This window comes from Ctenopharyngodon idella, chromosome 18 (genome assembly GCF_019924925.1).
Source record: "Ctenopharyngodon idella isolate HZGC_01 chromosome 18, HZGC01, whole genome shotgun sequence".
In the NCBI taxonomy this organism is placed as follows: Eukaryota; Metazoa; Chordata; class Actinopteri; order Cypriniformes; family Xenocyprididae; genus Ctenopharyngodon; species Ctenopharyngodon idella.
The window spans coordinates 8,600,031-8,625,194 of record NC_067237.1 but is presented as its reverse complement, the minus strand read 5'-3'; the positions used below and the strand labels follow the sequence as shown (position 1 = coordinate 8,625,194).

Sequence of the window (25,164 nt, the reverse complement as noted above, 5' to 3'; positions counted from 1 at the left end):
TCAGCGGCTGTGTTTCAAAACCTAGCGAGCTGCCTAGCTAGACTGCATTTATTGACATCACAGGTAATGCGCGAGCCCGAGATGCCCAAAATATGCCGTATCTGTGGGCAGCTCGATTTGAAATACAGAAATATATACCAAACACGACCTAAATGTAAGAGATTAATGCATTTCTTCGATGTCTATATGATCAAATTATGTTCCCATAACATGCATGAAATTAGGTGGACGTTTTAATATTATGAGGCCCTAGATATAAATGTTTATGTCAATATTTAAATTTAAATTTAACCTTTAGATTTTAACTACGATTCAGGCCTGTATATAAATAGCCTAGGTAAATTAAACAAAAATTTTTTTAGCATTGTTAAAAATTTTTTTTTGAAACTGCTGTCCAGTCTTTTATAGAAGTTTGTGACAGAATTTAGAAAAATATGGACAATGGATGGTCAACACTGAAATTCTTCATTCGTAGGAGGTTAAGAACTAACCAGTGAATGAAAATGACACAGATTCAAAGCACACAACTGATACATATTTTATGAAATAAACAATTATGTTAAAGGGGTCATGAACTGTATTTCCAAATTATTTTTATAAGTGTACTTATAATGTTAGTATGATGTTTACATCAAAAATGGTCATAATTTAGAAATAAAAGGCCATTTTCGACCCTGATTTTAGCCCTCTGAATGCTTTGAATGCTCTTTTGAAAGAGGCGTGGAAGGGAACACTCAATATTAAATGATCCCCATATTTGCCTAAACATTTTTTTAAAGCACAAAGGATTATAGATATTCCTCTACTGTAGGATCCAACATTGCAAGGAAATCTGGTTATAGGTATTTGTGAATTGTGTTACAAGAGAAAATGGCCTGCATTGATTTCCTGCAAGATTCTGAATGTAGTATTTTCTATTATAAAATGTGTCAGTAAAAATGTCACACTGTAACAAATTTTGACAGTATATTTTACAGTAATACAGTCTGGATTTGTAAAATTACAGTATCATGTTATGTTTTACTAAGATGTCTGGGGGCTAATTTGTTTAGTTTCTTTCACAGCAGTTTAAAAGTAGGAGCTAAGATGCAGATATACAACACGGATTACCAACAAGTAGTAAAAATGCAACAATGTAATTTAATCATGCTGCAACATATGCTATCATAGTACAGTATCACTGTTGAAATGGAGGATGATATTGTTTGCTTATAACAGTTACTGTTGTAAATTTAATTGTATTGTAAGATTGAAAAAAAAAAAAACTGACAATTTGTTAGCCATATATCTGTCCAAATATAATAGAGCTGATCATCAATCATGTTATATCTTCCTGATGCTGAGATGTGTTTTCAGTTCTGGTTCAGTTTCAAGTTCTGCTTCAGGTAGTCGTGTGGTTCATGGAGATTTGTCTTTCTAACTGCAGTGCATCAGGTGGCAGAGAAGATGGAAGCTCTGGGTCAGTTTGTCATGAAGACCCGGAGAACTTTAAAAGGACATGGAAATAAAGTGCTGTGCATGGACTGGTGCCGGGACAAGAGAAGAATTGTTAGCTCCTCTCAGGTAACAGGATGTATTTGTCATAGATAGACACTGATCGTTTGCTTTTAACATTTTGCTAGGATTTTTTTTTTGTAAAAGTCATGTGTTGTCCTAAAGATTTAGAAGCTGAAATAGATCAGTTATCCACAATCTTTATTATATATATATATATAATAAGACTGAAATGTTGAATCTCTCCTATAGGATGGAAAAGTCATTGTGTGGGATGCATATACAACCAATAAGGTAAATCTTTTTATCTGTGTCGAACGATTTTCTAGGAAGATGTTTTGCAGTGCTACAGCAATTCAAAATAATAATCTGCATGTTTTACAGCTGTAATGCACTCTAATGGAAACCCAGGGTATTAGTGCCAAACTAATCCAGCAGCCACATAAAAACACACATTAACACATCAGCCATGCAGAATGTTTTTCTTCTGTGTACAAGACAATTTAAGTAATCAGACATATGTGTATATGTGTGTTTTAAAGGGTTAGTTCACCCAAAAATGAAAATAATGTCATTTATTACTCACCCTCATGTTGTTCTACACCCATAAGACCTTCGTTCATCTTCAGAACACAAATTAAGATATTGTTGATGAAATCCGATGGCTCAGTTGGGGCCTCTATTGAGAGCAAAGCCATTCAAACTCTCAAGGTCCATAAAGGTAATAAAAACATATTTGAAACAGTTCATGTGAGTTCAGTGGTTCTATCTTAATATTATAAAGCGACAAGAATATTTTTTGTGTGCCAAAAAATCAAAATAACAACTTTTCAACATTATCTATATGGGCCGATTTCAAAACACTGCTTCATGAAGCTTCTGAGCTTTATGAATCTTTTGTTTCGAATAAGTGATTCTGATCTCCTATCAAACGGCTAAATTGCTGAAATCATGTGACTTTGGCGCTCCGATTCACTGATTCGATTCATAAAGCTCTGAAGCAGTTTTTTTAAAGCTGATTGAGAGACACACACATAGTCAAGATGATTTGCTGAAGTCCAAACGGAGCATCAGAATGAGGAAGTAAGGTGATTTATGTGATTTTAAATGTGGCATGGTTGTTGGTACCAGACGGGCTGGTCTGAGTATTTCAGAAACTGCCGATCTACTGGGATTTTAACCATCTCTAGGGTTTACAGAGAATGGTTCGAAAAAGAAAATATCCAGTGAGTGGCAGTTCTGTAGGTGAAAGTGCTTTTGTTGAGGTCAGAGGAGAATGGCTAGACTGGTTCGAGCTGATAGAAAAGTATCAATAACTCAAATAAGCACTCTTTAGAACCGAGGTATGCAGGAGAGCATCTCTGAATGCACAAACACATCGAAACTTGAAGCAGATGGGCTACAGCAGCAGAAGACCAGACTGGGTTCCACTCCTGCCAGCTAAGAACAAGAAACTGAGGCTACAATTCACAAGGGCTCACCAAATTTGGACAATAGAAGATTGGAAAAATGTTGCCTGGTCTGATGAGTCTCGATTTCTGCTGTAACATTCAAATGACAGGGTCAGAATTTGGTGTAAACAACATGAAAGCATGGATCCATCCTGCCTTGTATCAACGGTTCAGGCTGCTGCTGGTGGTCAAATGGTGTGGGGGATATTTTCTTGGCACACTTTGGGCCCCCTAGTAACAATTGAGCATCGTTTAAACACCACAGCCTACCTGAGTATTATTGCTGCCCATGTCCATCCACAGTTTACCCATCTTCTGATGGCTACTTCCAGCAGGATAACCTGTCACAAAGCTCAAATCATCTCAAAGTTGTTTATTGAACATGACAAGGAGTTCACTATACTCAAATGGCCTCCACAGTCACCAGATCTCAATCCAGTAGAGCACCTCTGGGATGTGGTGGAACACGAGATTTGCATCATGGTCGTGCAGCCGAAAAATATACAGAAACTGCATGATGCTATCATGTCAATATGGACCAATATCTCTGAGGAATGTTTCCAGCACCTTGTTGAATCTATACCACAAAAAGAATTAAGGCAGTTCTGAGGACAAAATATGGTCCAACATGGTGCTAGCAAGGTGTACCTAATAAAGTGGCTGATGAGAGTATATAAGTATTATGCTGCTTATTACATGGATACTTACAAATAAATAAATATAGATGTAAATTAATTAATGACGTCAAAAGAAAAAAGAGTGTGGAATGATACAAAAGACTATAAAACATGTTTTTTTTTTTTAGTTGCCTGCACTTCTTTTCCAAGTTAAATTACAAGTAAATTTGAACATTTTCATCAAGTCAACTACTAAAATACTAAAAAAGTTGTCTTATAAAAACATTGCCTGTTTAGCACATAATAATACACATACACTCCACAACAATTAAATATTATATTATGAAATATATTTTGATATTCAAATCAGGATTACTAGAGGGAGATTACTGAAATACAACACTCGTTTGGCAAATTCAGTTTCTTAAGAGCACTTGACATGCATAGACTCGGCATACAAAAAAAAGTGGCAATCAACAAAAAAAAAAAAATAATAAAAACAATAGCGGAAACAGAATAAGCAACGCAAAACTAACAAACATTTTTTTTTTATAACTGGCAACCAATCACTTAATGCAGTGCAGCATTAAGATGGGTTTTTTGTCATTATACAATATCTGACCACAAAATGCTGCAATTGACCAAATTAAGTATCCCAGAGAGCCGTTTAATACATATAAGTATTTGACAGGTTTTTACTTTTTACAAAGTCTTATCATGGTATTGCTGCAGTTCTGGCCATGTTATTTGTCACTATCTGTTTGTGTAATTCTGATTCTTTTAAGTAGTTCTGTGCTGAATTACCTTGATTTTTAATGAATACCTGCAAAATGCATCCTCAACTTTTGTCTTGGTCAGATTTGTACAAATGTAAATGTTTTTTTGTTTTGTTTTGTTTTTTTGTGATGTGTGCTGTACAGGAGCATGCAGTCACTATGCCCTGCACCTGGGTCATGGCTTGTGCTTATGCCCCCTCTGGCTGTGCTGTGGCTTGTGGGTAAGTCATGAGTGTTTCATGAGAGTTTCATGAGTGTAATAATAATTAAAGGTCAACACCGATATTAACTTCAGAGAATATGAGAATTTATTGTATTATTGTATATGCTGTATTATATGAGAGTCCTACACAGAGTACTGTTTTCAGGTCATAATTAAAAGCAAATAAAGTGCAGCTCTGAGATTCTAATGAAATCCATATATCTAGGAAAAATATTGCTTATTATTTGCTGTGCATTTGTGCAGAGTCGTCAACTCTCTCTTTGTCTTTCATTCAGTGGTTTGGATAATAAATGCTCCGTCTATCCACTCTCTTTGGATAAAAATGAGAACTTAGCAGCTAAGAAGAAATCTGTGGCCATGCACACCAACTATCTGTCTTCCTGCAGCTTCACCAACTCTGATATGCAGGTGAGCGTATGTTGGTGTGTACAGTTTAGTTATGCTTTAGAAGGCATAGATTTTGAAAACCCCTCAGAAATAAAGTAAAACCTGTTGAAGACCAACTTGTGAGGAAATTTGAAGTTTTTTGTTTTTTTTTAAGTTTAACAAGTTGCCATTGCCATTATACAGTGTGTGTGTGAATATTAACTGAAATAAAATATACAAAAACTTAAACTTAATTTATTTCAGCTACTTGCGAAGGCAACGTTACTTATTTTTACAAATATTTTCTCCAGAAAATATAAAAATTAAAACTAATTCAAAATATGAATAAAAACTGTAATAGTATGATAATAAGCTTGGAAGCTGGCACTATTTGTTGACTAGACAGCTTAATAATGATAACAGTCTTAAACAGCATGCAATATTACATAAAATTCTAGACTTTTACAACAAGGAGCACACCTTTAAACCTGTTTTGAATAGCACCACACTCTTTGTGAGTATTTGGACCCAAACCTGGTCAGAACTTACCATCATCTATCTAGGATTAATACAACATAATTTAATTTCTGTTTGTAGTGAGTGTTAATGCCGAATTCATTACTAATGCATTTATTTTTCACAGTAACTTAAAGGTAATATTATTTTCCACTGCAAATGTTTTACATCTCAATAAAGTAATAGTGCTTTAGAAAAATGTTTAGAATGCTTTAGTCATATAAATTTGTTTGGTCTGGAATAAATTGAGTGCTAAACTGTTTCTGCATTGGCATCAGACACTGTGATGTTGCATTGACATTTCATCTGCTGGGATCAGTACAGCTGAGTGTAGGCACTGCAGTGCGCTATGTGTGGAGATGGTCAATTTGTGTTAATTCAAAGTTTATTAATTCAGCTCTAATCAGTGCGTCTGTGGCAGTAACGAGTCTGTAAAGATTCAGCTGATATTTATAGAACATACACACATTACTCATAGCAAATATCACAGCAGTCCCCTAAAGTTCCCCTGATGTGATTTCTACTTTTAAAAATAACCTTGTCATGCAAAAATATTTTTTTATTGAACACAGGTTATCATAGTATTTAAATAATCACTACAGTTTCCTACTGGGTTTGTGTTGATCATGAGTGTGGGGTTTTCTCTCTCTGCACCATTACATCAAAGATTGTTCCTCTTTCTTGATTATGTTCCCGTCAGGGACAATAAAGATAGAAAAAGATGAAGTGAAAGATTTTGTTACGTCAAGGCAGGTGATTCAATACATCTATTAATAGAGCAAAAGAAAGTGAAAATTCCATGGCTTTGCGGTTTTCACTACTGAACAGATTTAAAAGGTTAGTTCTCCAAAAATGTAGTCGTCATCTACTCACCCTCATGTAGAGAGAAAAAGGGCCAAACTGTGGCTGGTCGTTTTTTTCTATGTTCTTCAGGTCAGATAAGGAAAATGCATACAGTATGTTGTATTGCTGTATGTGTTTGTGGTAATGAGCTAATGATCAATACCTCCACTAGAGGGTGATACAGGTGTTACATGTTCTTCTGTGGATTTTATCAGTCTTCCAGATCAGGACAAATGTAAAGTGATCTGTACTCTTAAAAGCAAAGATTCTTTATTGGCATCCATGGGTCCATGAAGAACCTTTAACATCCATGGAAACTTTATTGAGGAAATAAAATGTTCTTCACACTAAGAAAAAATAAATCATTGAATAGTTCTTTGAGGAACCAATACTTGTTGATTTATGGAACTGATACAAAGCCCCTCTTTTGGAACCTTTATTTTTAAGAGTGTATCTATTTATTCAAGGCAGATATAGAGGTCTGTGTGTATGTGTTTCAGATTCTGACATCAAGTGGTGATGGGACATGTGCATTATGGGATGTTGAGAGTGGACAGCTGCTGCAGAGTTTCCATGGTCACTCGGCTGACGTTCTCTCATTGGACCTTGCCCCCTCTGAGACAGGAAACACCTTTGTATCAGGGGTCAGATCCTCAAAACATCATCTCCACTTATACACACACACACATCCCAACCCCACTCACGTGTTCACTGTAACATGTGAGATTACTATCATTACAGCTACAACAGTGAAATACTCATTTCATTTTATAAAGGTGAAAGAAAGCACTGCATAAAAATGATCATTTCTTAATGGTCATTATTAACATTACTCATGTTGATTGATTTTACCTGTTAGGATGTTGTTCAGTCACAATGTCAGTTTGGGTTATGTGCAGCTATTTTTAGGTCATCGTTCTCCTGAGATTCACCCTGTTGTGTGCGAGTGTTGTTCCGCAGGTCTCTAAAGTGCTGTGTGTGTGTGTTTCAGGGCTGTGATAAGAAGGCTAATGTGTGGGACATGCGCTCGGGACAGAATGTTCAGTCCTTTGAGACCCATGAGTCTGACATCAACAGTGTGAAGTGAGTGAGCCACAGCCTGGCATTTTCTGATAATGAAGCTACGTTCACACCACAGTTGAATGTTGCCCAGATCCAATTATTTTCCCTCACTGCATGACATTGTGAACAACAACAAAAATTAAAATCACAAATTTTCACAATCTGACATCAGTGTAAACAGTCAGGTTGGAGTCCACACAATGTTTATGTCGATCTAATGATATTCATTAGAATTGCTCACTCAGCATGAAAAAGCCGAAGGACAACAAAAGCAGCCATTGGTGTGATGTTGAGTTGTTATTTAGTTAGGGAGATGGTTTTATGACATTCATATATACTGTATATATGAACACTACTGGTCAAAAGTTTTTTAAGAAGTCTCTTATGCTCAGCAAGGCTGAAAAAGCTGAATTTTCAGCAGCCATTACTCCAGTCTTTAGTGTCACATGATCCTTCAGAAATCATTCTAATATGCTGATTTGTTTCTTAAAGTGATAGTTCACCCAAAAATGAAAATTATCCCATGATTTACTCACCCTCAAGCCATCCTAGGTGTACATGACTATCTTCTTTCAGACGAACACGATCGGAGATATATTTAAAAATATCCTTAGTCTTCCCTTTATAATGGCAGTGAATGGGGGGCCGCGTTTTGAAGCCAAAAATAATGCATCCATCCATAAAAAAAAGTAATCCATACGAATCCAGGGGGTTAATAAAGGTCTTCTGAAGCGAAGCAATGCATTTTTGTAAGAAAAATATCCATATTTAAAACTTTATAAATTCAAATAACTAGCTTCTGACGGACGACCATACGCAGAATGCGCAAGTCGATTTGCGGCGGAAGAGTATCCTTTGACCTGACGCACAACGTAATGACAAACGCGGAGGCACAGAGGATAAAGCAAAACAAATCACTGGTCATACATCGCATCAAAGGATTACTCATTTGGCGCAAGTCAAATTGCGCATTTTGCGTATGGTCATCCGCCGGAAGCTAGTTATTTGAATTTATAAGGTTTTAAATATGAATATTTTTCTTACAAAAACGCATCACTCTGCTTCCGAAGGAATGGATTACTTTTTTTATGGGTGGATGCATTATTTTTGGCTACAAATGCGGCCCCCCATTCACAACCATTATAAACTTTAGAGGACTAAGGATATTTTTTAAATATATCTCTGATTGTGTTCGTCTGAGAGAAGATAGTCATATACACCTAGGATGGCTTGAGGGTGAGTAAATCATGGGATAATTTTAATTTTTGGATGAACTATCCCTCTTATATTATTAATTTTGAAAACAGTTGCACTGCCTAATATTTTTGTTGAAAACGTGTTACACTACTATTCAAAGGTTTGATTTTTTTGGCAACACTTTACAAAGTCTCATTTGTTAACATTAGTTAATGTATTAACTAACATGAACTAACAAAGAGTAATACATTTGTTACAGTGTTTATTAATCTTTGTAAATGTTAGTTAATAAAAATCCTGCTGTTCATTGTTTGTTCGTGTTAGTTGATAGTGCATTAACTAATGTTAACAAGCACAACATTTGATTTTAATCATGTATTAGTAAATGTTGAAATGAACATTAATAGATTAATAAATGCTGTGGAAGTATTGTTAATTCTTAGCTCATGTTAACTAAAGTAGTTAACTAATGTTGGTGGTATAATGCCATTTTTACAAGATGTAAAATAAGTCTCTGATGTCCCCAGAGTGTGTATGTGAAGTTTTAGCTCAAAATACCCCACAGATAATTTTTTATAGCATGTTAAATTTGTCACTTTTTTGAGGGTGAGCAAAAACGCTCTGTTTTTGTGTGTGTCCCTTTAATTGCAAATGAGCTGCTGCTCTTAAGAAGAGGGCGGAGTTTCAAGAGCTCCTGTTAGCACAGCAGCGCCGATTACCTCACGAAGACTCACTGAAAATGTCAGAAACTGTTCAGCCTTTTATGTTCAAACCGAAGTCGGACAATGATAGACAGACTCAAGATGAAGTGACAACATGTAGAATGCAACAGGACGTTTCTGAATGGTTAGTTGCTTAATTTATATAGCTGACGTGGGATATCTTAAAGTCATTGATTAGCATATTCTATCATGATAATCTATAAATCGCTCTTGTGGGAACTGTTGTAAGATGCCTACAGAGCCAGAGAATATATGCTGCATGAAGATAGAACAGGTATAGTTTAGTTTAATTACGGTTATAACTTGTCATGTTGTCATCTTGCTTTTATGACATGCATTTGTGTTACTGTATTGCAATAACATGGCCTCACCCCCTTTGTTGCGTGATCTCGGGGCCGGGTTTATGTAAATTTTAGGGTTAGTGATGTCACCAACCCGGGTAGAAGCTAGTTGTAGTCCTTAAACAGAGAATTCTTTAAAGAAAATATCTCCCTTTGCTTTGAACTTTGAGCATCATAACTTTGCAGATGTTGTTTATGCTCAAACAGCAACATTACACACTAACTAAAGTTAAAAAATTGAAATCATAATGGACCACCGCTTTAACTAATGAAACCTTATTGTAAAGTGTTACTGTTTTTTTTAAAGAAATTTTAAAACATCAAGTTGACCAAAATTAACAGTAAATACATTTATGTTACAAAAGATTTCTATTTTAAATAAATGCTGAACTCTCTATTCATCAAAGAATCCTGGAAAAAAAAGTTTCCACAGAAATATTAAGCTGCAAAAACTGTTTTCAACATTGATAATAATAAGAGCCACTAATAATTGAGCACCAATAATAACTGAAGATAATTGAGCACCAAATCAGCATCACAGGAACAAATTACTTTTTACAATATATTTATATAAATAAAATGATATAATTGTATTTGTTTAAATCACTACAAGCAAAACAAAGTAATTTCTACAAATGTGAGTGAAAAGACTGTTGGAGAACTGCAAGCAACAAACACACATGTATTTATCTTACATGTGTAAGATTATGTCCTTAAATTGAGGGACAGTTATTATTATTATTATTATTATTATTTAATTATGCAGATTTGTATGGAGTTCAATATTCACATTTTCTGTGTGCTTTAATGTAATTGAAATGTAGAATCTTTGTTTTTTTGTGAGTATGTGAAAGTAAGTAAAGAGCATGGCTGCATAAGTCTACCTCATTGTCTCTAGACACACTATGTAGACATCCAAACAATACATCCATATGTGTGTTGAACATTTAATTTTAAAACCATCGGCACCAGTTGGTCCTCCTTCTGCTGCTATAACGGCTTCCATTCATCTGGGAAGGATTTCCACTAGATGTTGCATCATGCCTGTAAGGGATTTGCTCATACTCAAGAGTATTAGTGAGGTCAGGCACTGATGTTGGAGGATGAGTTTTGGCTCAGTTGCCATTTCAGTTCATACCAACGGTGTTCATCTGGGTTATGTGCAGGCCAGTTCTTCCACATCAGATTCAGTAAAGCTTTTCTGGTAACACTTTACAATAGTCCATTTGTTAATGTTATGATAAATCATATCAGATCTTTTGCATGTTTAATGTAAAAATGACAATCAATTCAATGACACTGAAAACCAAAGTGACACATTTCAGAGAAAAAAATAAAATAAAAAAATGTACTTAATAACTAACTGCAAGTGTATGTAACAGAGGCCAGCTAGTAAGAGCTGTGCAAGTACACCTCACTCCTCTGGCCTCAAGAGGCGCGCTAGCGACTGATGCTAGAGACTGCAGTCTTTAGCGCCCTTGTTAGCACGCCCGCCTCTCATGCTAGAGGTACCGGTTCAAATCCCGCTCGGAGCGTTGTGAGTAGAACCGGAGGGGTTACATGTCCACACCCTATTATAATTGGGTATGTGGCTATGTTCAGAATTAAATAATCATCAAGCTCATGTTAAATAGTACACACCTGTCTTTAGGTGGTTGATTTACAACACAAAAAAACAGCTGTTTTAATAGGAGTGTGTAGACTGTTTATATCCACTGTAACCACATTAACATGAACTAACAATCAATAATACTTCTAAAGCGTTTATTAATCTGTGAATGTTAAAGGATTAGTTTACTTTGAAATGAAAATTACCCCAAGCTTTACTCACCCTCAAGCCATCCTAGGTGTATATGACTTTCTTCTTTCTGATGAACACAATCAGAGTTATATTAATAAATTTCCTGATGCATCCAAGCTTTATAATGCTCCGGGGAGTTAATAAAGACCTTCTGAAGCAACTGCCTTCCGTATTCAACTTAGGAAGAAAGTGTAACGCCTCTCGCAGTTCAAAGTGCTTACACTATGTCCTACTCCTTCCGTATTCAACTAACTATTACATATTCCACTTACCAAAAAAACTTAACTGACGCAACATTAGTTACGCTTTTTTTGTAAGTTGAATGCGGAAGGTGGTCTGGCAGAAGCTAGATATTTTACTTTATAACTTGTTAAATATGGAATTTTTTCTTACACAAACGCATCGCTTCACTTAAGAAGGCCTTTATTAACCCCCCAGAGCCATGTGGAGTATGTTTATGATGGATGGATTCACTTTCTTGAGCTTCATACTCGTTGGTCCCATTCACTGCCATTATAAAGCTTGGATACGTCAGGATATTTATTAATGTAACTCCGATTGTGTTCATCAGAAAGAAAAGAGTCATATACACCTAGAATGGCTTGAGGGTGAGTAAAGCTTGGGGTAATTTTCATTTTAAAGTGAACTAATCCTTTAATTTCAACATTTACTAATACATTATTAAAATCAAAAGTTGTATCTGTTATTATTTAGAAGACTTAAGCTAACATGAATTAAAAATGAACATTTGCATTTTTATGAACTAACTTTAACTAATGGAACCATATTGTAAAGTGTTACCGAATTTCTAAATTGAGCTTCCTTTGTGCACAGGGGCACAATGTCATGCTGGAACACAAAATGTTCCAATTATACTTAAAGGATTAGTTCACCCAAAAATAAAAATAATGTCATTCATTACTCACCCTCATGTCGTTCTACACCCGTAATCTTCAGAACACAAATTAAGATATTTTTTATTAAATCCGATGGCTCAGTGAGGCCTCCATAGACAGCAGTGCCACTGAAAAAGTCTCAAGATCCATAAAGGTAGTAAAGACGTATTTAAAACAGTTCATGTGACTACAGTGGTTCTACCTTAATATTTTAAAGTGACAAGAATACTTTTTGTGTGCCAAAAAAAAAAAAAAAAAAGACTTTTCAACAATATCTCGTTATGGCCGATTTCAAAACACTGCTTCAGAGCTTTACGATTCTTTTGTTTCGGATCAGTGATTCGGATCTCCTATCACACGGCTAAACTGCTGAAATCACGTGACTTTTGCGCTCCAAACCACTGATTCGATTCGTAAAGCTCCGAAGCAGTGTTTTGAAATCGGCCATCACGAGATATTGTTGAAAAGTTATTTTGTTTTTTTGGCGCACAAAAAATATTCTCGTCGCTTTATAATATTAAGGTAGAACCACTGAACTCACATGAACTGTTTTAAATTTGTTTTTAGTACCTTTATGGGTCTTAAGATTTTCAGTGGCATTGCTGTCTATGGAGGCCTCACTGAGCCATCGGATTTAATCAAAATATATTAATTTGTGTTCCGAAGATGAATGAAGGTCTTACGGGTGTAGAACAACATGAGGGTGAGTAATAAATGACATTATTTTCATTTTTGGGTGAACTAATCCTTTAAAATGACATTTTAATAACATTTTATGTACCTTTTATAAATGTTCAAAGCTGAAATAGCCAAACCTGTTTATTGGAAAGGAATGTCCACATAATTTTGACCATGTAATGCACAGTATATATTTTGATGATAAAATGGTAAGATATCATGTGACCAGAGAAACAAATCAAATCTGAACAGAGAGTTGGAATTGGGAATTTGTGGTGTGAACATGGCCATAGTGATTTCTAAGTGTTTGAAGTGTCTATGGAAATTTTAACCCTCTATATGAATGCAGGTATTACCCCAGCGGCGATGCTTTTGCATCTGGATCTGATGATGCTACGGTATGTTTATCTACATTACAACACACCAGTTACCCCATATTATTTCAAAACAATAATCAATAGGCTTCTCAGAGATTACAAAGAATTGCCAATCAATAAGTCACAATCAGTAATACAGAGCCTGTTGCCCTGATTAATAGTCCCCCTCCAAAACACACACATCCTCTTGAGTCAATGAACTTTTGATCACTTGATGATCTTTTAATAAGTTGAGTTGATGATATTAGGTTTAGAGGCACTCAGTTGACTGTGAGAGTGTATTAGCATATAAGTGTATGTGTGTATTTAGTTTATCTAATGTTGTTACAGTTTATTCCTGTTCAAGGTCCATGCAACGTGTCTTCGTCTTCAAATCAAATCATGTAACCTGTTAGTCAACCAATGATCAATGAAATGCAATGTGTCAAACTATGTGAATCCATACTGAGCTCCATCTCACTGTAAACTTTCATGTTGTTTCAGTGTCGTCTGTATGACCTGCGAGCTGACCGTGAGGTGGCCATCTATTCCAAAGAAAGTATCATTTTTGGAGCCTCTAGTGTGGACTTTTCCCTCAGTGGTAAGAAAGCAGACCCTTCAAGCATGATGAAAATATATATGAATAAATGAAATAATTTATCAAAAATCATCACATCTTTCCAATTTTCTTTTTTTTTTCCTCCATTGAGTATAAAAGGAGACATTCAGCAAAATGTCCCATGTGTTCTTTTCCATACAGTGAAAGTGAATGTGTACTTCATCATAAAGGAACCACAGAAGTATCATAATTGTGCTCTGTATGCTATATTCCAAGCCCTTTAAAGCCATATGTTTGCTTTGTGTGATGACAGACCAAAACTGAATAATTATTCACTAAAAAACTTTTTACATCTCAATCTTTACAACTGTCAAATCTCATTTGTGCATGTGTACATTTAAATACGATGCATTAAAGGGATAGTTCACACAAAAATGTAAGTTTTATCATAATTTACTCACCTTTATATAATTCCAAACCTGTATGACTTTCTTTTTAAAAGATAAAAAAAAATGCCTTTGTGTGTTTTTTTTTTTTTTTTCCATACACCCATAAGTCCCATAAGTCAATGGGATCCCATATTATTTTGGACCCCATTGACTTCCATTGTACTATATAGGCAAAAACATTCCTCAAAATATCTGTGTTCCACAGAAGAAAGAAAACCATAAAGGAATTTATACATGACAAAATATCTCTTTAAAACATGTCACGCCAGGTTTGATATCAGTCATTCATGGTTCATGAGTGTTTCATGATTGATGCCAAACACGTTGTGACATGTTTTGTGCAACATAATTGAATGTATGAAAATGAAATTCGAGGTCTGTGATTTTTTTTTATTTTTTTTTTCCTCACACAAAAGCTATAATATGGCACCAGAATACTTATATTGTGCACAGTTCTATACTTAACTGATACATTTATGGTACTTTTGTGCTTTTTAAAGCTAGAAATGCCATTTATTTTCAGAGAGAGAGCTATATTTCTCATTTATGTTTCATGGAAGAAAGTCATGTTGGTTTGAAACGGCATGAGGGTGAGTAAATGATGACAGAATTTTCATTCCCTTATTTTGGTACATAGGCCACATGGTTAATACTGACAGATATCTGCTGTAATTAAACCCTGAGTTTAAGGAATGTTGCTTAACAGAGTCAGATTACAGAACAGGCAAATGTATCAGCTGTGCCGCCCACGCTTACCATGATAGCATGTTTAACGTGTCTCACTAGTGAGTATAGACCTGTGGCAGTTATATTGCTCAAGAACAGGATTATGGATAATGTACTGTAGGCCTAAACTGTATAAGTTTTACTAGATAGTGTTCAGTGCTGCTGACTCTGCTGCTGACACTGCTTATTTGTTTCTACCTATGTCTAAGTCAATATGTATAGGATTCAAAAACTGACATAGGAGAAATGTTTATAAGTGAAGACTTAGAATATGACAATTGTGTCATCATCTACTCACTTCCATCTTATTCCAAACTTGTGTTTCTTTCTTCTGTGAAACCCAAAAGGAGAAGTTTAGCTGAATCTCTTTTTTTGGTAATGAAAGGGGATAGACAGTGGCAAGCTCCAAAAAGGACCCAAAGTTCCACAAAAGTCCAGCACTGTCATCAAAGTCTTCTGAACCCGAACCATACAAATTTCACTGATTTAACCTTCCCCTCTGCTGTAGTTTTCAAATAATAACCAGGAATGATTAAAAGAAGATTAAAAATATCTGTGATCTCAGACAAGTTAAACACGCATTTATACTGAACAACACTAAATACACAATTAAATACATGAAAGACAGCTGAAATTGAATTCATTTCATAACTGATGAATTTTGCAACATCAACACTGTCATTTTCCAGTTTATTACTGTGAAGCTGTATTGTATAAAGCACTATATATACATAAATGTGACTAGACTTGACTTAATACTATACTAAACAATAACCTTTTTCATCCTTCCCTCTTTTCCTACTCTGTTTTTTTCCACAGGGCGATTGCTCTTTGCAGGACATAATGACTATACCATTAACGTCTGGGATGTATTGAAAGGTACCAGAGTGGCTATTCTCTTTGGCCATGAAAATCGGGTCAGCACTGTCAGAGTGTCCCCAGATGGTACCGCATTCTGCTCAGGGTCATGGGATAACACTTTGCGGGTGAGTGTCCGCTTCAGTTCATATAGAAAAAGTCACTTACTTGATTTTGCTCTTTACTGGCATCAGGGGCTTTAAGATGAAAGTAAAGGGACTGGCCGTGGTTATAGGTGTTTTACACCATCCTGTGGTGTCTGCCCCGAGAGCAGCAGGGGAATTACGCAACATAGGTCATAGCGTCCACGTGATCTACTCTTTCTATCCTGAATAAGTAAACATAAGAAATTTCATTGTTCCTCTTTTGTGAGTTAGCAAATCGTTGTGAGGATCATCTTGGTTTGTTTTTTGAATAAATAAAGAACGCTTCTATCTTTTAATTCTATCTCATTTCTTTGTTGCAGATCTGGGCTTGAGGAGTTGTCCTGTACCAGTGTGAGAAGAGATATTTGTACTTATGCTTCTCAACATCACAGCACACAGTACTGTAGGGATTCTTATATAGAGATTCAGACTTTTTTATTATCTTAGCACAATTAAATGTCTCTCTTCCTTGGCTTCTCACCAAAATATATACAATGAATATATATATATATATATATATATATATATATATATATATATAAAATACACAATTTGAAAAGGACTGCTGTTCACGTATTAGTTTGTAAAATATTTTTTTAAAATTAAAAATCGAAATGTTTTAATATAATTATCCATACTTTTGTAGGTATATTTTATGGTAATGATTTGAAGAGTAGATTCAGTACTTGCACATCTGGCTTATTAAACAGGTATATATCTAGAAATCTTAAATTTATTTATTATATATATATATATATATATATATATATATATATATCATCATGAATGAGTTTTGCTTGCTAGACTAGAATGTCAAAAATGTAGAGAAGTGTTAAGTGTTTTTCATATCAAGTGTAATATTGTTGATCACATTCAACAATTAATCACAATTAGCTGATTGCTTTGTCTGTCAACATCAGTATTGTTAGTTTCCTAATAATATGCACTCTGTTCACTGTTTGTTGTCTCTTTATTCAGGAGAATTAAAGGTAATAAGGTGATTTCCTGTTTTTGTGTATTTTTTTTAGTGTTTATACTCTGTGATAGAGGTGGTTAATATGTTTAAATGTGTGTTTTTTTTTTTTTTTTTTTAAATATTAAATAAATACATGTTAATAAGTGCAAAAGTCGACACGTCAAAACAACTGGAAAATCTTCAACAGAACTACATATTCTAAGTAAATCTGATTATTATATTTATAAATCTAATTATTACATTTACTTTTTATTTGAGAATAATGATCCATTTTGATTTATAGAGTGATAAGAGTAATGACATTATGTTTATCTATACAAGCATATAGTGTCGTAATACTCAAAACAGAAAATCTCAATCATAACTAGAACATAAGTTTAGTGCTTTTACAGCATTACATGTTTTCAGTGTGTTGTGGTTTTTAGCTTAAGTTTATATATAATTTAAAATCATTTATATAATGTAAGAAATTTGGTTTACAGGAAGCCCACTTCTTTTTGTGTATAGTATTTAAAATAAGTAGTTTCATAACGCATTTTTATTTATTTTTTTTTTAACATTCTAAAATGTCATTTTAAAAATAAAGAACACATTAAATGCACAAATGTCAATCACACATCCCAGTTTTCTATTAACATAAATTTCCAAATCCTTCTTTCTTTGTTAATCCTATACAGTTTTTGTAATACACTGCTCTAATTTCATAAATCTATTTTAGGTCTTCCATGCTTTGTCCAAATAAATAATACCTTATAAAGAAAGAAAAAAAAAATCTTGCTGCAAGGAAAGAAACAGAACAAAGAACATTTCTTACTTGTTTTAAAACATCAACATCACCAATATTTCCATGTCAATATTAATTTCTCACCAGATTCTTTGAAATTGCTTTACAAACAATATCAAATGCTCTTGGTTTAACTAGTAATTGGAATTATTGAAGAAATTTGGTATATGACGAGTTATCCATTCGAATCAACTCCCTTAATAAGATTATTCCATCTTTCTTCGTATAATGAAGGGATTGTGATTACATATAGATAGTATGTCTTTATTATTAAATATGCAAACTGTGGTGAGAAATTTAAATGTATACCCCCAAGAGTATTAAAAATTTAATTAGGAAAAACGTTCCAGACACTTTCCTTCGTCTCCATAAACTCTATCAACGATTTAAGTGTACTAAAATCTAAGACCTCAAGTCCCCCTTGCTCCTTAGTATTACAGATTACTTCTTTCTTTAAACGATGCCGTCTTTTTTCTCAAATTAAAGTCATAAAGTATCTTGTTTTAGGAGGAACATCTCGATCAGAAACATTCAGTAGTATACAATGCAAAAACGTCACGGAGGCGTGGTTAGTGACTCTACGCTGATAAAGAGTGACGGAGGCTCGTTCTCTACTACGAGACTGACTGCTGTTTGCGCAACTGTCGGTGGAGAGCGCAGTCTGACATCGCTGGGAGGGTGAGCTGCTTTATTATTTTCACTTTTATGGAGAGAATGATACATTTTATTCTAAAATGACTGTTTAATCCGATTTTTTTTTAATATACTGAAGAAAACGTATATTTCAAGTGCGTGCTGTTGGTTCGCGTCTTTGTGTTCTCGTGAGCAATGGCGCAGCCGGCTTTGTGTTTCGTATAGCATTGCGTAGGCTGTCTTTCATTTATGCTGTGTTTTAGCTAATGATGCTCATTCATATGGACCATATGTTAATACTACCAGCAAAAGAGACTTAAGCACGTTTACGGTGGACGTTGTTGAATGTGAATGTCATTCTGTTAATGTAAGGCCCGAACCTAGAGAAACAGCCGCTCATTATAACAGCCGTTATTATGAATCATTTATCCATTTATAGACTGATCTTCGTTCAGTTCTGTGTTAATGCTGCATAGACATACAACACAAACGCTTGCTTGAATTAGCCTAAAACACCATACAACTGAGATAAAATGGCAACATGGTTTTTAATAAAAACTTGATTTTAACCTATATTTGAATTCACAACAAGAAAATGTACAAAATGACAAACATTCTGAGATCTCATTATCTTGAATGATAAATACAGTATACATAGTATTAATTATGATTTGACAGCAGTGACAATAACTGCAACAATTATAATGTTTTGTTGGAAATTTTCATGTTCATCAGATGTCCATCATTTGGACAACATTTCTTATATATATAAAACTATAAACCCTCTAATGTATTTTGACCTTGACTTTTTCAGTTAGAAAATGTCCTGTTGGTTGAGGGAACAGACTTTGTTGCTGGCAGAAGATTACATCGGCTTCTGCAGCGGGATCCAACAGACGCCTCCCAGCGAGTCAGCAGAGGCCATGAGATACCTGGCCAAAGAGATGGAACAGCAGCACAGAACCAAATTTCGATCCCTCTCTCAGGAGTTCCTGGACACCTGCAGATCAGATCCCAGCAAGTGTCTGCAGAGCGTCATGAGGGAACTGGTGGAAGATGGAAAACTGAACTGGGGAAGGGTGGTTTCCATCTTTACTTTCACTGGAGTGCTGGCCAGTGAGCTTCTGTCCAGAGGAGAGAATTCTGAGTGCTCCAAGAGACTGGCTGAGACCATAGCTGACTACCTAGGAGGGGAAAAACAAGACTGGCTGGTGGAAAATGGAGGATGGGTAAGCATTAGCAATGTAGACTCGGACAGACGACCTTTAAGGCCCCGATATACTCACCGAAAAGTATTTTTTCATTCTTCGCTTAGGGGTAAAAAGAAGTTCAAAGTACTTTTGCTGCAGTATTCTGTTAGCGAACATCTCCACAACGTCCACGCTGCTGCGAGCGACAATTAGATGAATATGTAAATATGTGCTGCACGCTTTCCTCTCAATAACAAAAATGACAGTGGTGAAAAAACAGCAGTTAAGAAAGTATCTGATTATAGCACGTGAATATGTTCAAAGCAAGCAACTATACAGTATTAAACATGAAAAAACAGTGTGTTTTTCAATTAGAATTACAACTTCAGTTTCTACTATAAAGCAGCTCTTTAGGGCGTTCATGTTTTTACTAGCGTCTGAGCTCGCAGACTGAACAGAAGAAATAAACCGGAGAAGATTTCCACATTAAAGAAGGCGGCGCCTCAGAGCATACCTACCTATTACATAATCGACATGGACCATTGATAGTTCGAATGTGTTTACCAGCCAGCGTTAACTTTTCTGGGAAGCTTTGAGGCTCAGAAACGAGCTCCAAAAGCACTTTGTTTTGGTTTGAAATGACATCACATTTTGCTTAAAGTATATCGGGGCCTTTAAGCTGGTAAATGATGGTTTTATAGCAATTGCACTTGTGCTGTAGACCTTTGACGTGTAAGTAGTAGGAAGACAGTTTATAATCAGCAGGTTTCAAATCAAGCGTTTAGCGAGGGGTTTTTTCAAACCAGTTCTAGTTGATGTGAAACTTGCGTGGGTGTTTAAAGAGCATCGTGTTTGATCCTTCATGTGTGCACTCAGAAACCCAGCATGTTTTGCTGTGTTTGATGCCTCAATCTCTTTGAGTCTTTCCTACCAGTATACTTCAATGTGCACATTTTGAAGTGTAATTGGAAGGTACATACTGCAGTGATATGCTGGTCTAGTTTTTGGAGTAGAGCAGTGTATACCTTCTTGTGGCTGCCCTGTTTTTGTGAATTAGAGAGTGACACAAGCCAAAGAATCCTGGGAATGCTTGTGGGGAAAACTCTTTTAAACAGGCTCTCAAATGTCTCACCAAGGACTTTTTTTGTGTGGGTGTCCAGTTTTTCAATCTCCCAGGCACTGATCTGTGAAAGCAATACTTGTTCCAACTGTAAATAACCTCAGAAGACATTGTTGACTTAAGCAGACTGATATCTGCTGTAATTACACACATGATTTTGAGGAACATATTAGTCAACAGTCAAATGCAAATGTTTTAGCTGTAGCTCCCACTGAAATGTGACCAGGCCTTCGTCACTGAAATTTTGTTTAAATGATTCATGTCTAATGAATGTACGTCCTATGGCTTAAAAAAGACCACTCTCTATAAGCCACAATGAAACTGAAGTAATGACAGTTATCTTACACTTGAGTAAATCGGATAATCAAAAAAGTAAATATATGGAACCATAGGACCATACGTGGTGCTATTCCTCGGTTTTTGATTGGATGGAAGCAAATCTGAATGCAAGCTTGCAGTCGATTGTAAGAAAGAGAAGGGCTTCAAGTTGTGTAAACATGGGTTCACATTAGTGAATTTTGCAGGCAAAAATCTCTATTGTCAGTAGTGTAGAGATGTATGAAACACAAAAGTCACTTACAAATGAAGCCGTTTTCTGTTTCTGTTAACGTGGTAAATTGGTGTGACATAATTGAACACATTGCAAAATCTGCGTTTGGAAATCTTTCACCTTAACACGAAATTCCCGATCGCACGGATTACTATTGAAAAGACAATTTGCTGAACAATGGTAAAAAAAAAATAACTTAAATGGTTAGCTCACCCAAAAAATGAAAATTCTGTCATTAATTACCCTCATCGTAAGACCTTCATTCATTTTCGGAACACAAAATTAAGATATTTTTGATTAAATCAGTGAGCTATCTGGCCTCTGATAAACTGCAACAAAATGACCACTTTCAAGGCCCAGAAAGGTAGTAAAGACATCGTTAAAATAGTCCATGTGACTACAATGGTTCAACCCCAATGTTATGAAGCAACGAGAATACGTTTTGTGCGCAAAAAACAAACAAAAACGACTTTATTCAACAGTTTCTTCTCTTCCATATCAGTCTCCTACGCAGATGACATAGTAAACACAGTGCAGCGCTTCCGGGTTCTACGTCAGAACGCCAGCTCAGTATCGACCGACGCTGTTCATGTGAGCACCACGATGCATGTGTGTGATGCTGACTCAGGTGCCAATAATGAGCTGGCATTCTGACTTAGAACCTGAATAAAAGAGAAGTCTGAGGTTTCACTGGAAGATTGAGTCACGACATTTTGAATACGAATTAAAAGTAAACCATATGCGTGGATTGTTTACTGTAAGATCAATAACATGCATTTAGACAATAGAAGAGTAGTTCAGCTGCAACAGTGTCATTTACTCACCCTCATTCCATTCCAAACTCATATCACTTTTCTCTTCAATTGAATACAAACCTTCTTCTCTTTTCCATAGAATGAAAATATTTAGTGACCAAAATGTCAAACTTTAAAAGGCACCATAAAAGTAGTCTATACAACTTTGGTTTGTCATACATCAAGTTTGAAGCCATACAAATTCGTTAATATGTGAGAACTAATAGTGTTTGGCATCAGACAGGCCATATTTGAAAGTGTGTAAATGAGATTTGATAGCTTTGGCAAAATAACGACATAAATCTCTGTCTGTTCCTCAGGCAAAGCTATCATATGACTTCAGAAGACTTGGAATATAGCGCACAAGTCATATGGAGTTTTTTTTTTTTTTTTTTGGACATTGTCCATCCTCTTTCATTTTTGTTGTATGAAGAAAAAAAAAAGTACCTTCTAGACTTCTCCTTTTGTGTTCAGCAAAGGAAAGTCACATGGATTTGGAACGTCATAAGGGCGAATAAATGACAGAATGGATAAACCAGCCCTTGAAACCAGTTCGTTGCATGTTGGTCTAATTCAGTGGTTTTCAGTTCTGGTCCTGGACTGGTGACCCAACACTTTGCAAATTGTCCTTTATTTAACACACCTGATTCAGATCATCAGCTCGTTAGAAAAGAGCTCCATGAACTGAACTGTGTGTGTCAGATAAAACGCTTTTATAACATCTCTAGTGGCATTATTGCTATTGCTAAGTCTTAAAATCAAAAATCCAGTCACTTCTGGCTTGAGGCAAACAGCAGCTTGTATTTGCATGAATAAAGAGTTTGAGAGGCTTGCTGCAGTCTATTCTGTCTCTCCCTATTTTCTCTTTCTCTTTTATTTGGCAGCTGTTGAAAGCAGAGCCAAAGGCCAGTCAGCCATTTAGTCTATTGTGTTTACCATACGGTTGATCTCCGTGCTTCACTCAGAGTTTGTGCAGCATATGATTGTGGACTAGTGCACCTGGACTCACTCTGACCAGTACAGCAGGTGTCTGTCTGAAGACAGCTGCTCTGCCCGACTCCTCAAGCCTTCTGCTGTTTGTTCGGGTCCACAGGCAGTTACAAACAACAGTTACACCCGCCTGTGTCTTTGCCTGCTGCTTCTGAAACTTTCATATCTGCATTTAACCCTTGAAATGTCAGTTAGCCCCTGAAACCTGCACACTACGTCACAGAAAGCCCAGAATATATGAGCACCAAAATTAAAGAGGACATGGCATTATTTTAATATGTTCTCTGTCATATATTTGAAAAACTATTATTTTCAATCCTCATTTTGACCGCTGTCATTGCATAGGAAAAAGTATCCATGCCCCCTCACTACTGTACATGAATGTTTTGAAAACATTATCCATATAAAACCTTCAATTACAAAGCATTATGAAATTACTTAATGTTTGCTGCTGTCAGATCCAATACAGTTGGCTGCTTCATCTATCAACAAAAGTTTCTTTGTGAACTCTCCATTACACTGTGCCTTGTTTACAAAATAATCTGCAGTCAAATGCTCCGAACAAACATATAATCCTCCAATGTCATCTGGGACGCTGTTAAAAAATAAACTATCCACTTGTTCCTGATGCTGGGGTCCTTCTGAAGGCTGAAAAGTCACAAACATGCTGGTTAAACATGATGCGTCAAAGCGAACGTTCCTTTACTCTTCCATTTGTCCTGTTGTCGGGAGTAGCTCAAACATGCGGAGTATGTCAGAAAAGGGATCTGTATACTGTATTAACTTTTAGACAGCAGGCAGCTGTTAAGCGATAGCTGTATCATAAGGGCATAGGGAGCAAAATGTGAATCTTATCCTAATTTTTTTTCTTTTTTTCCCTGTCTTTTGTAGGAGGGTTTCTGCAGGTTTTCCCACAACGCAAAACAGTTGAACCAAGAGTCGTCAATGAAGACGGCACTGTTTGCAGCAGCAGGAGTGGGTTTAGCTGGTCTAACCTTTCTCTTAGTACGCTGATGATTTTAGATTCTCTCGCTCTCTTTTTCTCTCTTTCACACACTACATACCTGCTCTGTTTTCTGTCATATGGCTAAGTCAAAACAGTTCTTAAAGAGAAACCGGTCTTTGGGTTCTCAGCCGAATGTTTTTGCACATTTCTTTCCATGTCCTTGCCTGTAATTACAGCAAACAGTCATTCCTGTTGATTGTATACTCTTCACATGGCCTTCTGGAGAAAAAAGATGGAAGTTCTAATTCTTTGCATATCTAACATGGTGCTTTTTATTTCATAATTGCTTTTGTCACCTGTCCCTGTGTAAATCTTGTTAGTTTAGATAGTATTTACAGTTTATTTTGTGGACATGATATGAAACCACAGTTTATTGTTTGTAATGTTTCTTTCAGTCTGAAAACACAACGCTTCACCGATCGCAGTTGTGTCAGAAACCATTGTAACGCAAAAGAGACAAAGCACAAATGTTTTGTAATGAGTTATTCATATGTCTCTTTTTTTTTTTTTTAGACCACTTTTTGCCTTGACTGGTGGTTTACATTTGATCATTTACACCTTCCAATGTCTCTCAGTTTCATCCTGAAAGTCATTTGTTTTATTAAAGGTGCTAGCTTGTTCGGTTCCAAGGATGTGATATTCTGCCCACTTGTAAGTTTACGTTGTAAATTTATTTATTTACCTTATAAGAACAAATTATTACTATTTAGGCAATTCCCAACAATTGACAAAACATTATATTTTTGCATTGTTTTATTTATTGACTTCTTTCTTAATAAAATAATTTTACTGTGAAGACAATTTTGTTTTTTATCAAGTCAAATCTTGTGTGTTTCTGATTGCACCTCTGTTGTGTAAGTGGCCATGTTTCATTATGCACTGATATTTCAGAGCACAATCTCAATGCATGTATGCGTTGCATTCTTATTATTGGTGCAGTAGAGCAAATTAGTGTAAACCAGTTGTTCTCAACTCTGGTCCTGGGGCCCATCGCTCTGCACATTTTGTATGTCTTCTTTATAACACACCTGATTCAGATTATCA

General features: G+C 35.7%; 2 protein-coding genes across 6 annotated transcripts in view; both read left to right on the top strand.

Moving 5' to 3' along the window:
* gnb5b (guanine nucleotide binding protein (G protein), beta 5b) overlaps nt 1–17,078 on the top strand; it is a 349,428-nt gene extending 332,350 nt beyond the window's left edge. For all 5 annotated transcript variants that reach the window (XM_051870552.1, XM_051870551.1, XM_051870553.1 and 2 more), the window contains 10 exons: nt 1,427–1,563; nt 1,747–1,788; nt 4,483–4,559; nt 4,837–4,969; nt 6,787–6,930; nt 7,278–7,369; nt 13,333–13,381; nt 13,844–13,940; nt 15,893–16,059; nt 16,398–17,078. In XM_051870552.1, coding sequence (XP_051726512.1) covers nt 1,427–1,563; nt 1,747–1,788; nt 4,483–4,559; nt 4,837–4,969; nt 6,787–6,930; nt 7,278–7,369; nt 13,333–13,381; nt 13,844–13,940; nt 15,893–16,059; nt 16,398–16,409 — 950 coding nt within the window. In that variant the 3' untranslated portion in view covers nt 16,410–17,078. The remainder of the gene's footprint in view (nt 1–1,426; nt 1,564–1,746; nt 1,789–4,482; nt 4,560–4,836; nt 4,970–6,786; nt 6,931–7,277; nt 7,370–13,332; nt 13,382–13,843; nt 13,941–15,892; nt 16,060–16,397) is intronic.
* Nucleotides 17,079–18,286: 1,208 nt separating this feature from the next.
* bcl2l10 (BCL2 like 10) lies at nt 18,287–24,921 on the top strand. The gene is made up of 3 exons (XM_051870570.1): nt 18,287–18,515; nt 19,285–19,699; nt 24,006–24,921. Exons 2-3 carry the CDS (start codon nt 19,292–19,294, stop codon nt 24,126–24,128), a joined length of 531 nt encoding a protein of 176 aa, XP_051726530.1. The 5' UTR covers nt 18,287–18,515; nt 19,285–19,291; the 3' UTR covers nt 24,129–24,921.
* Nucleotides 24,922–25,164: the final 243 nt, after the last annotated feature.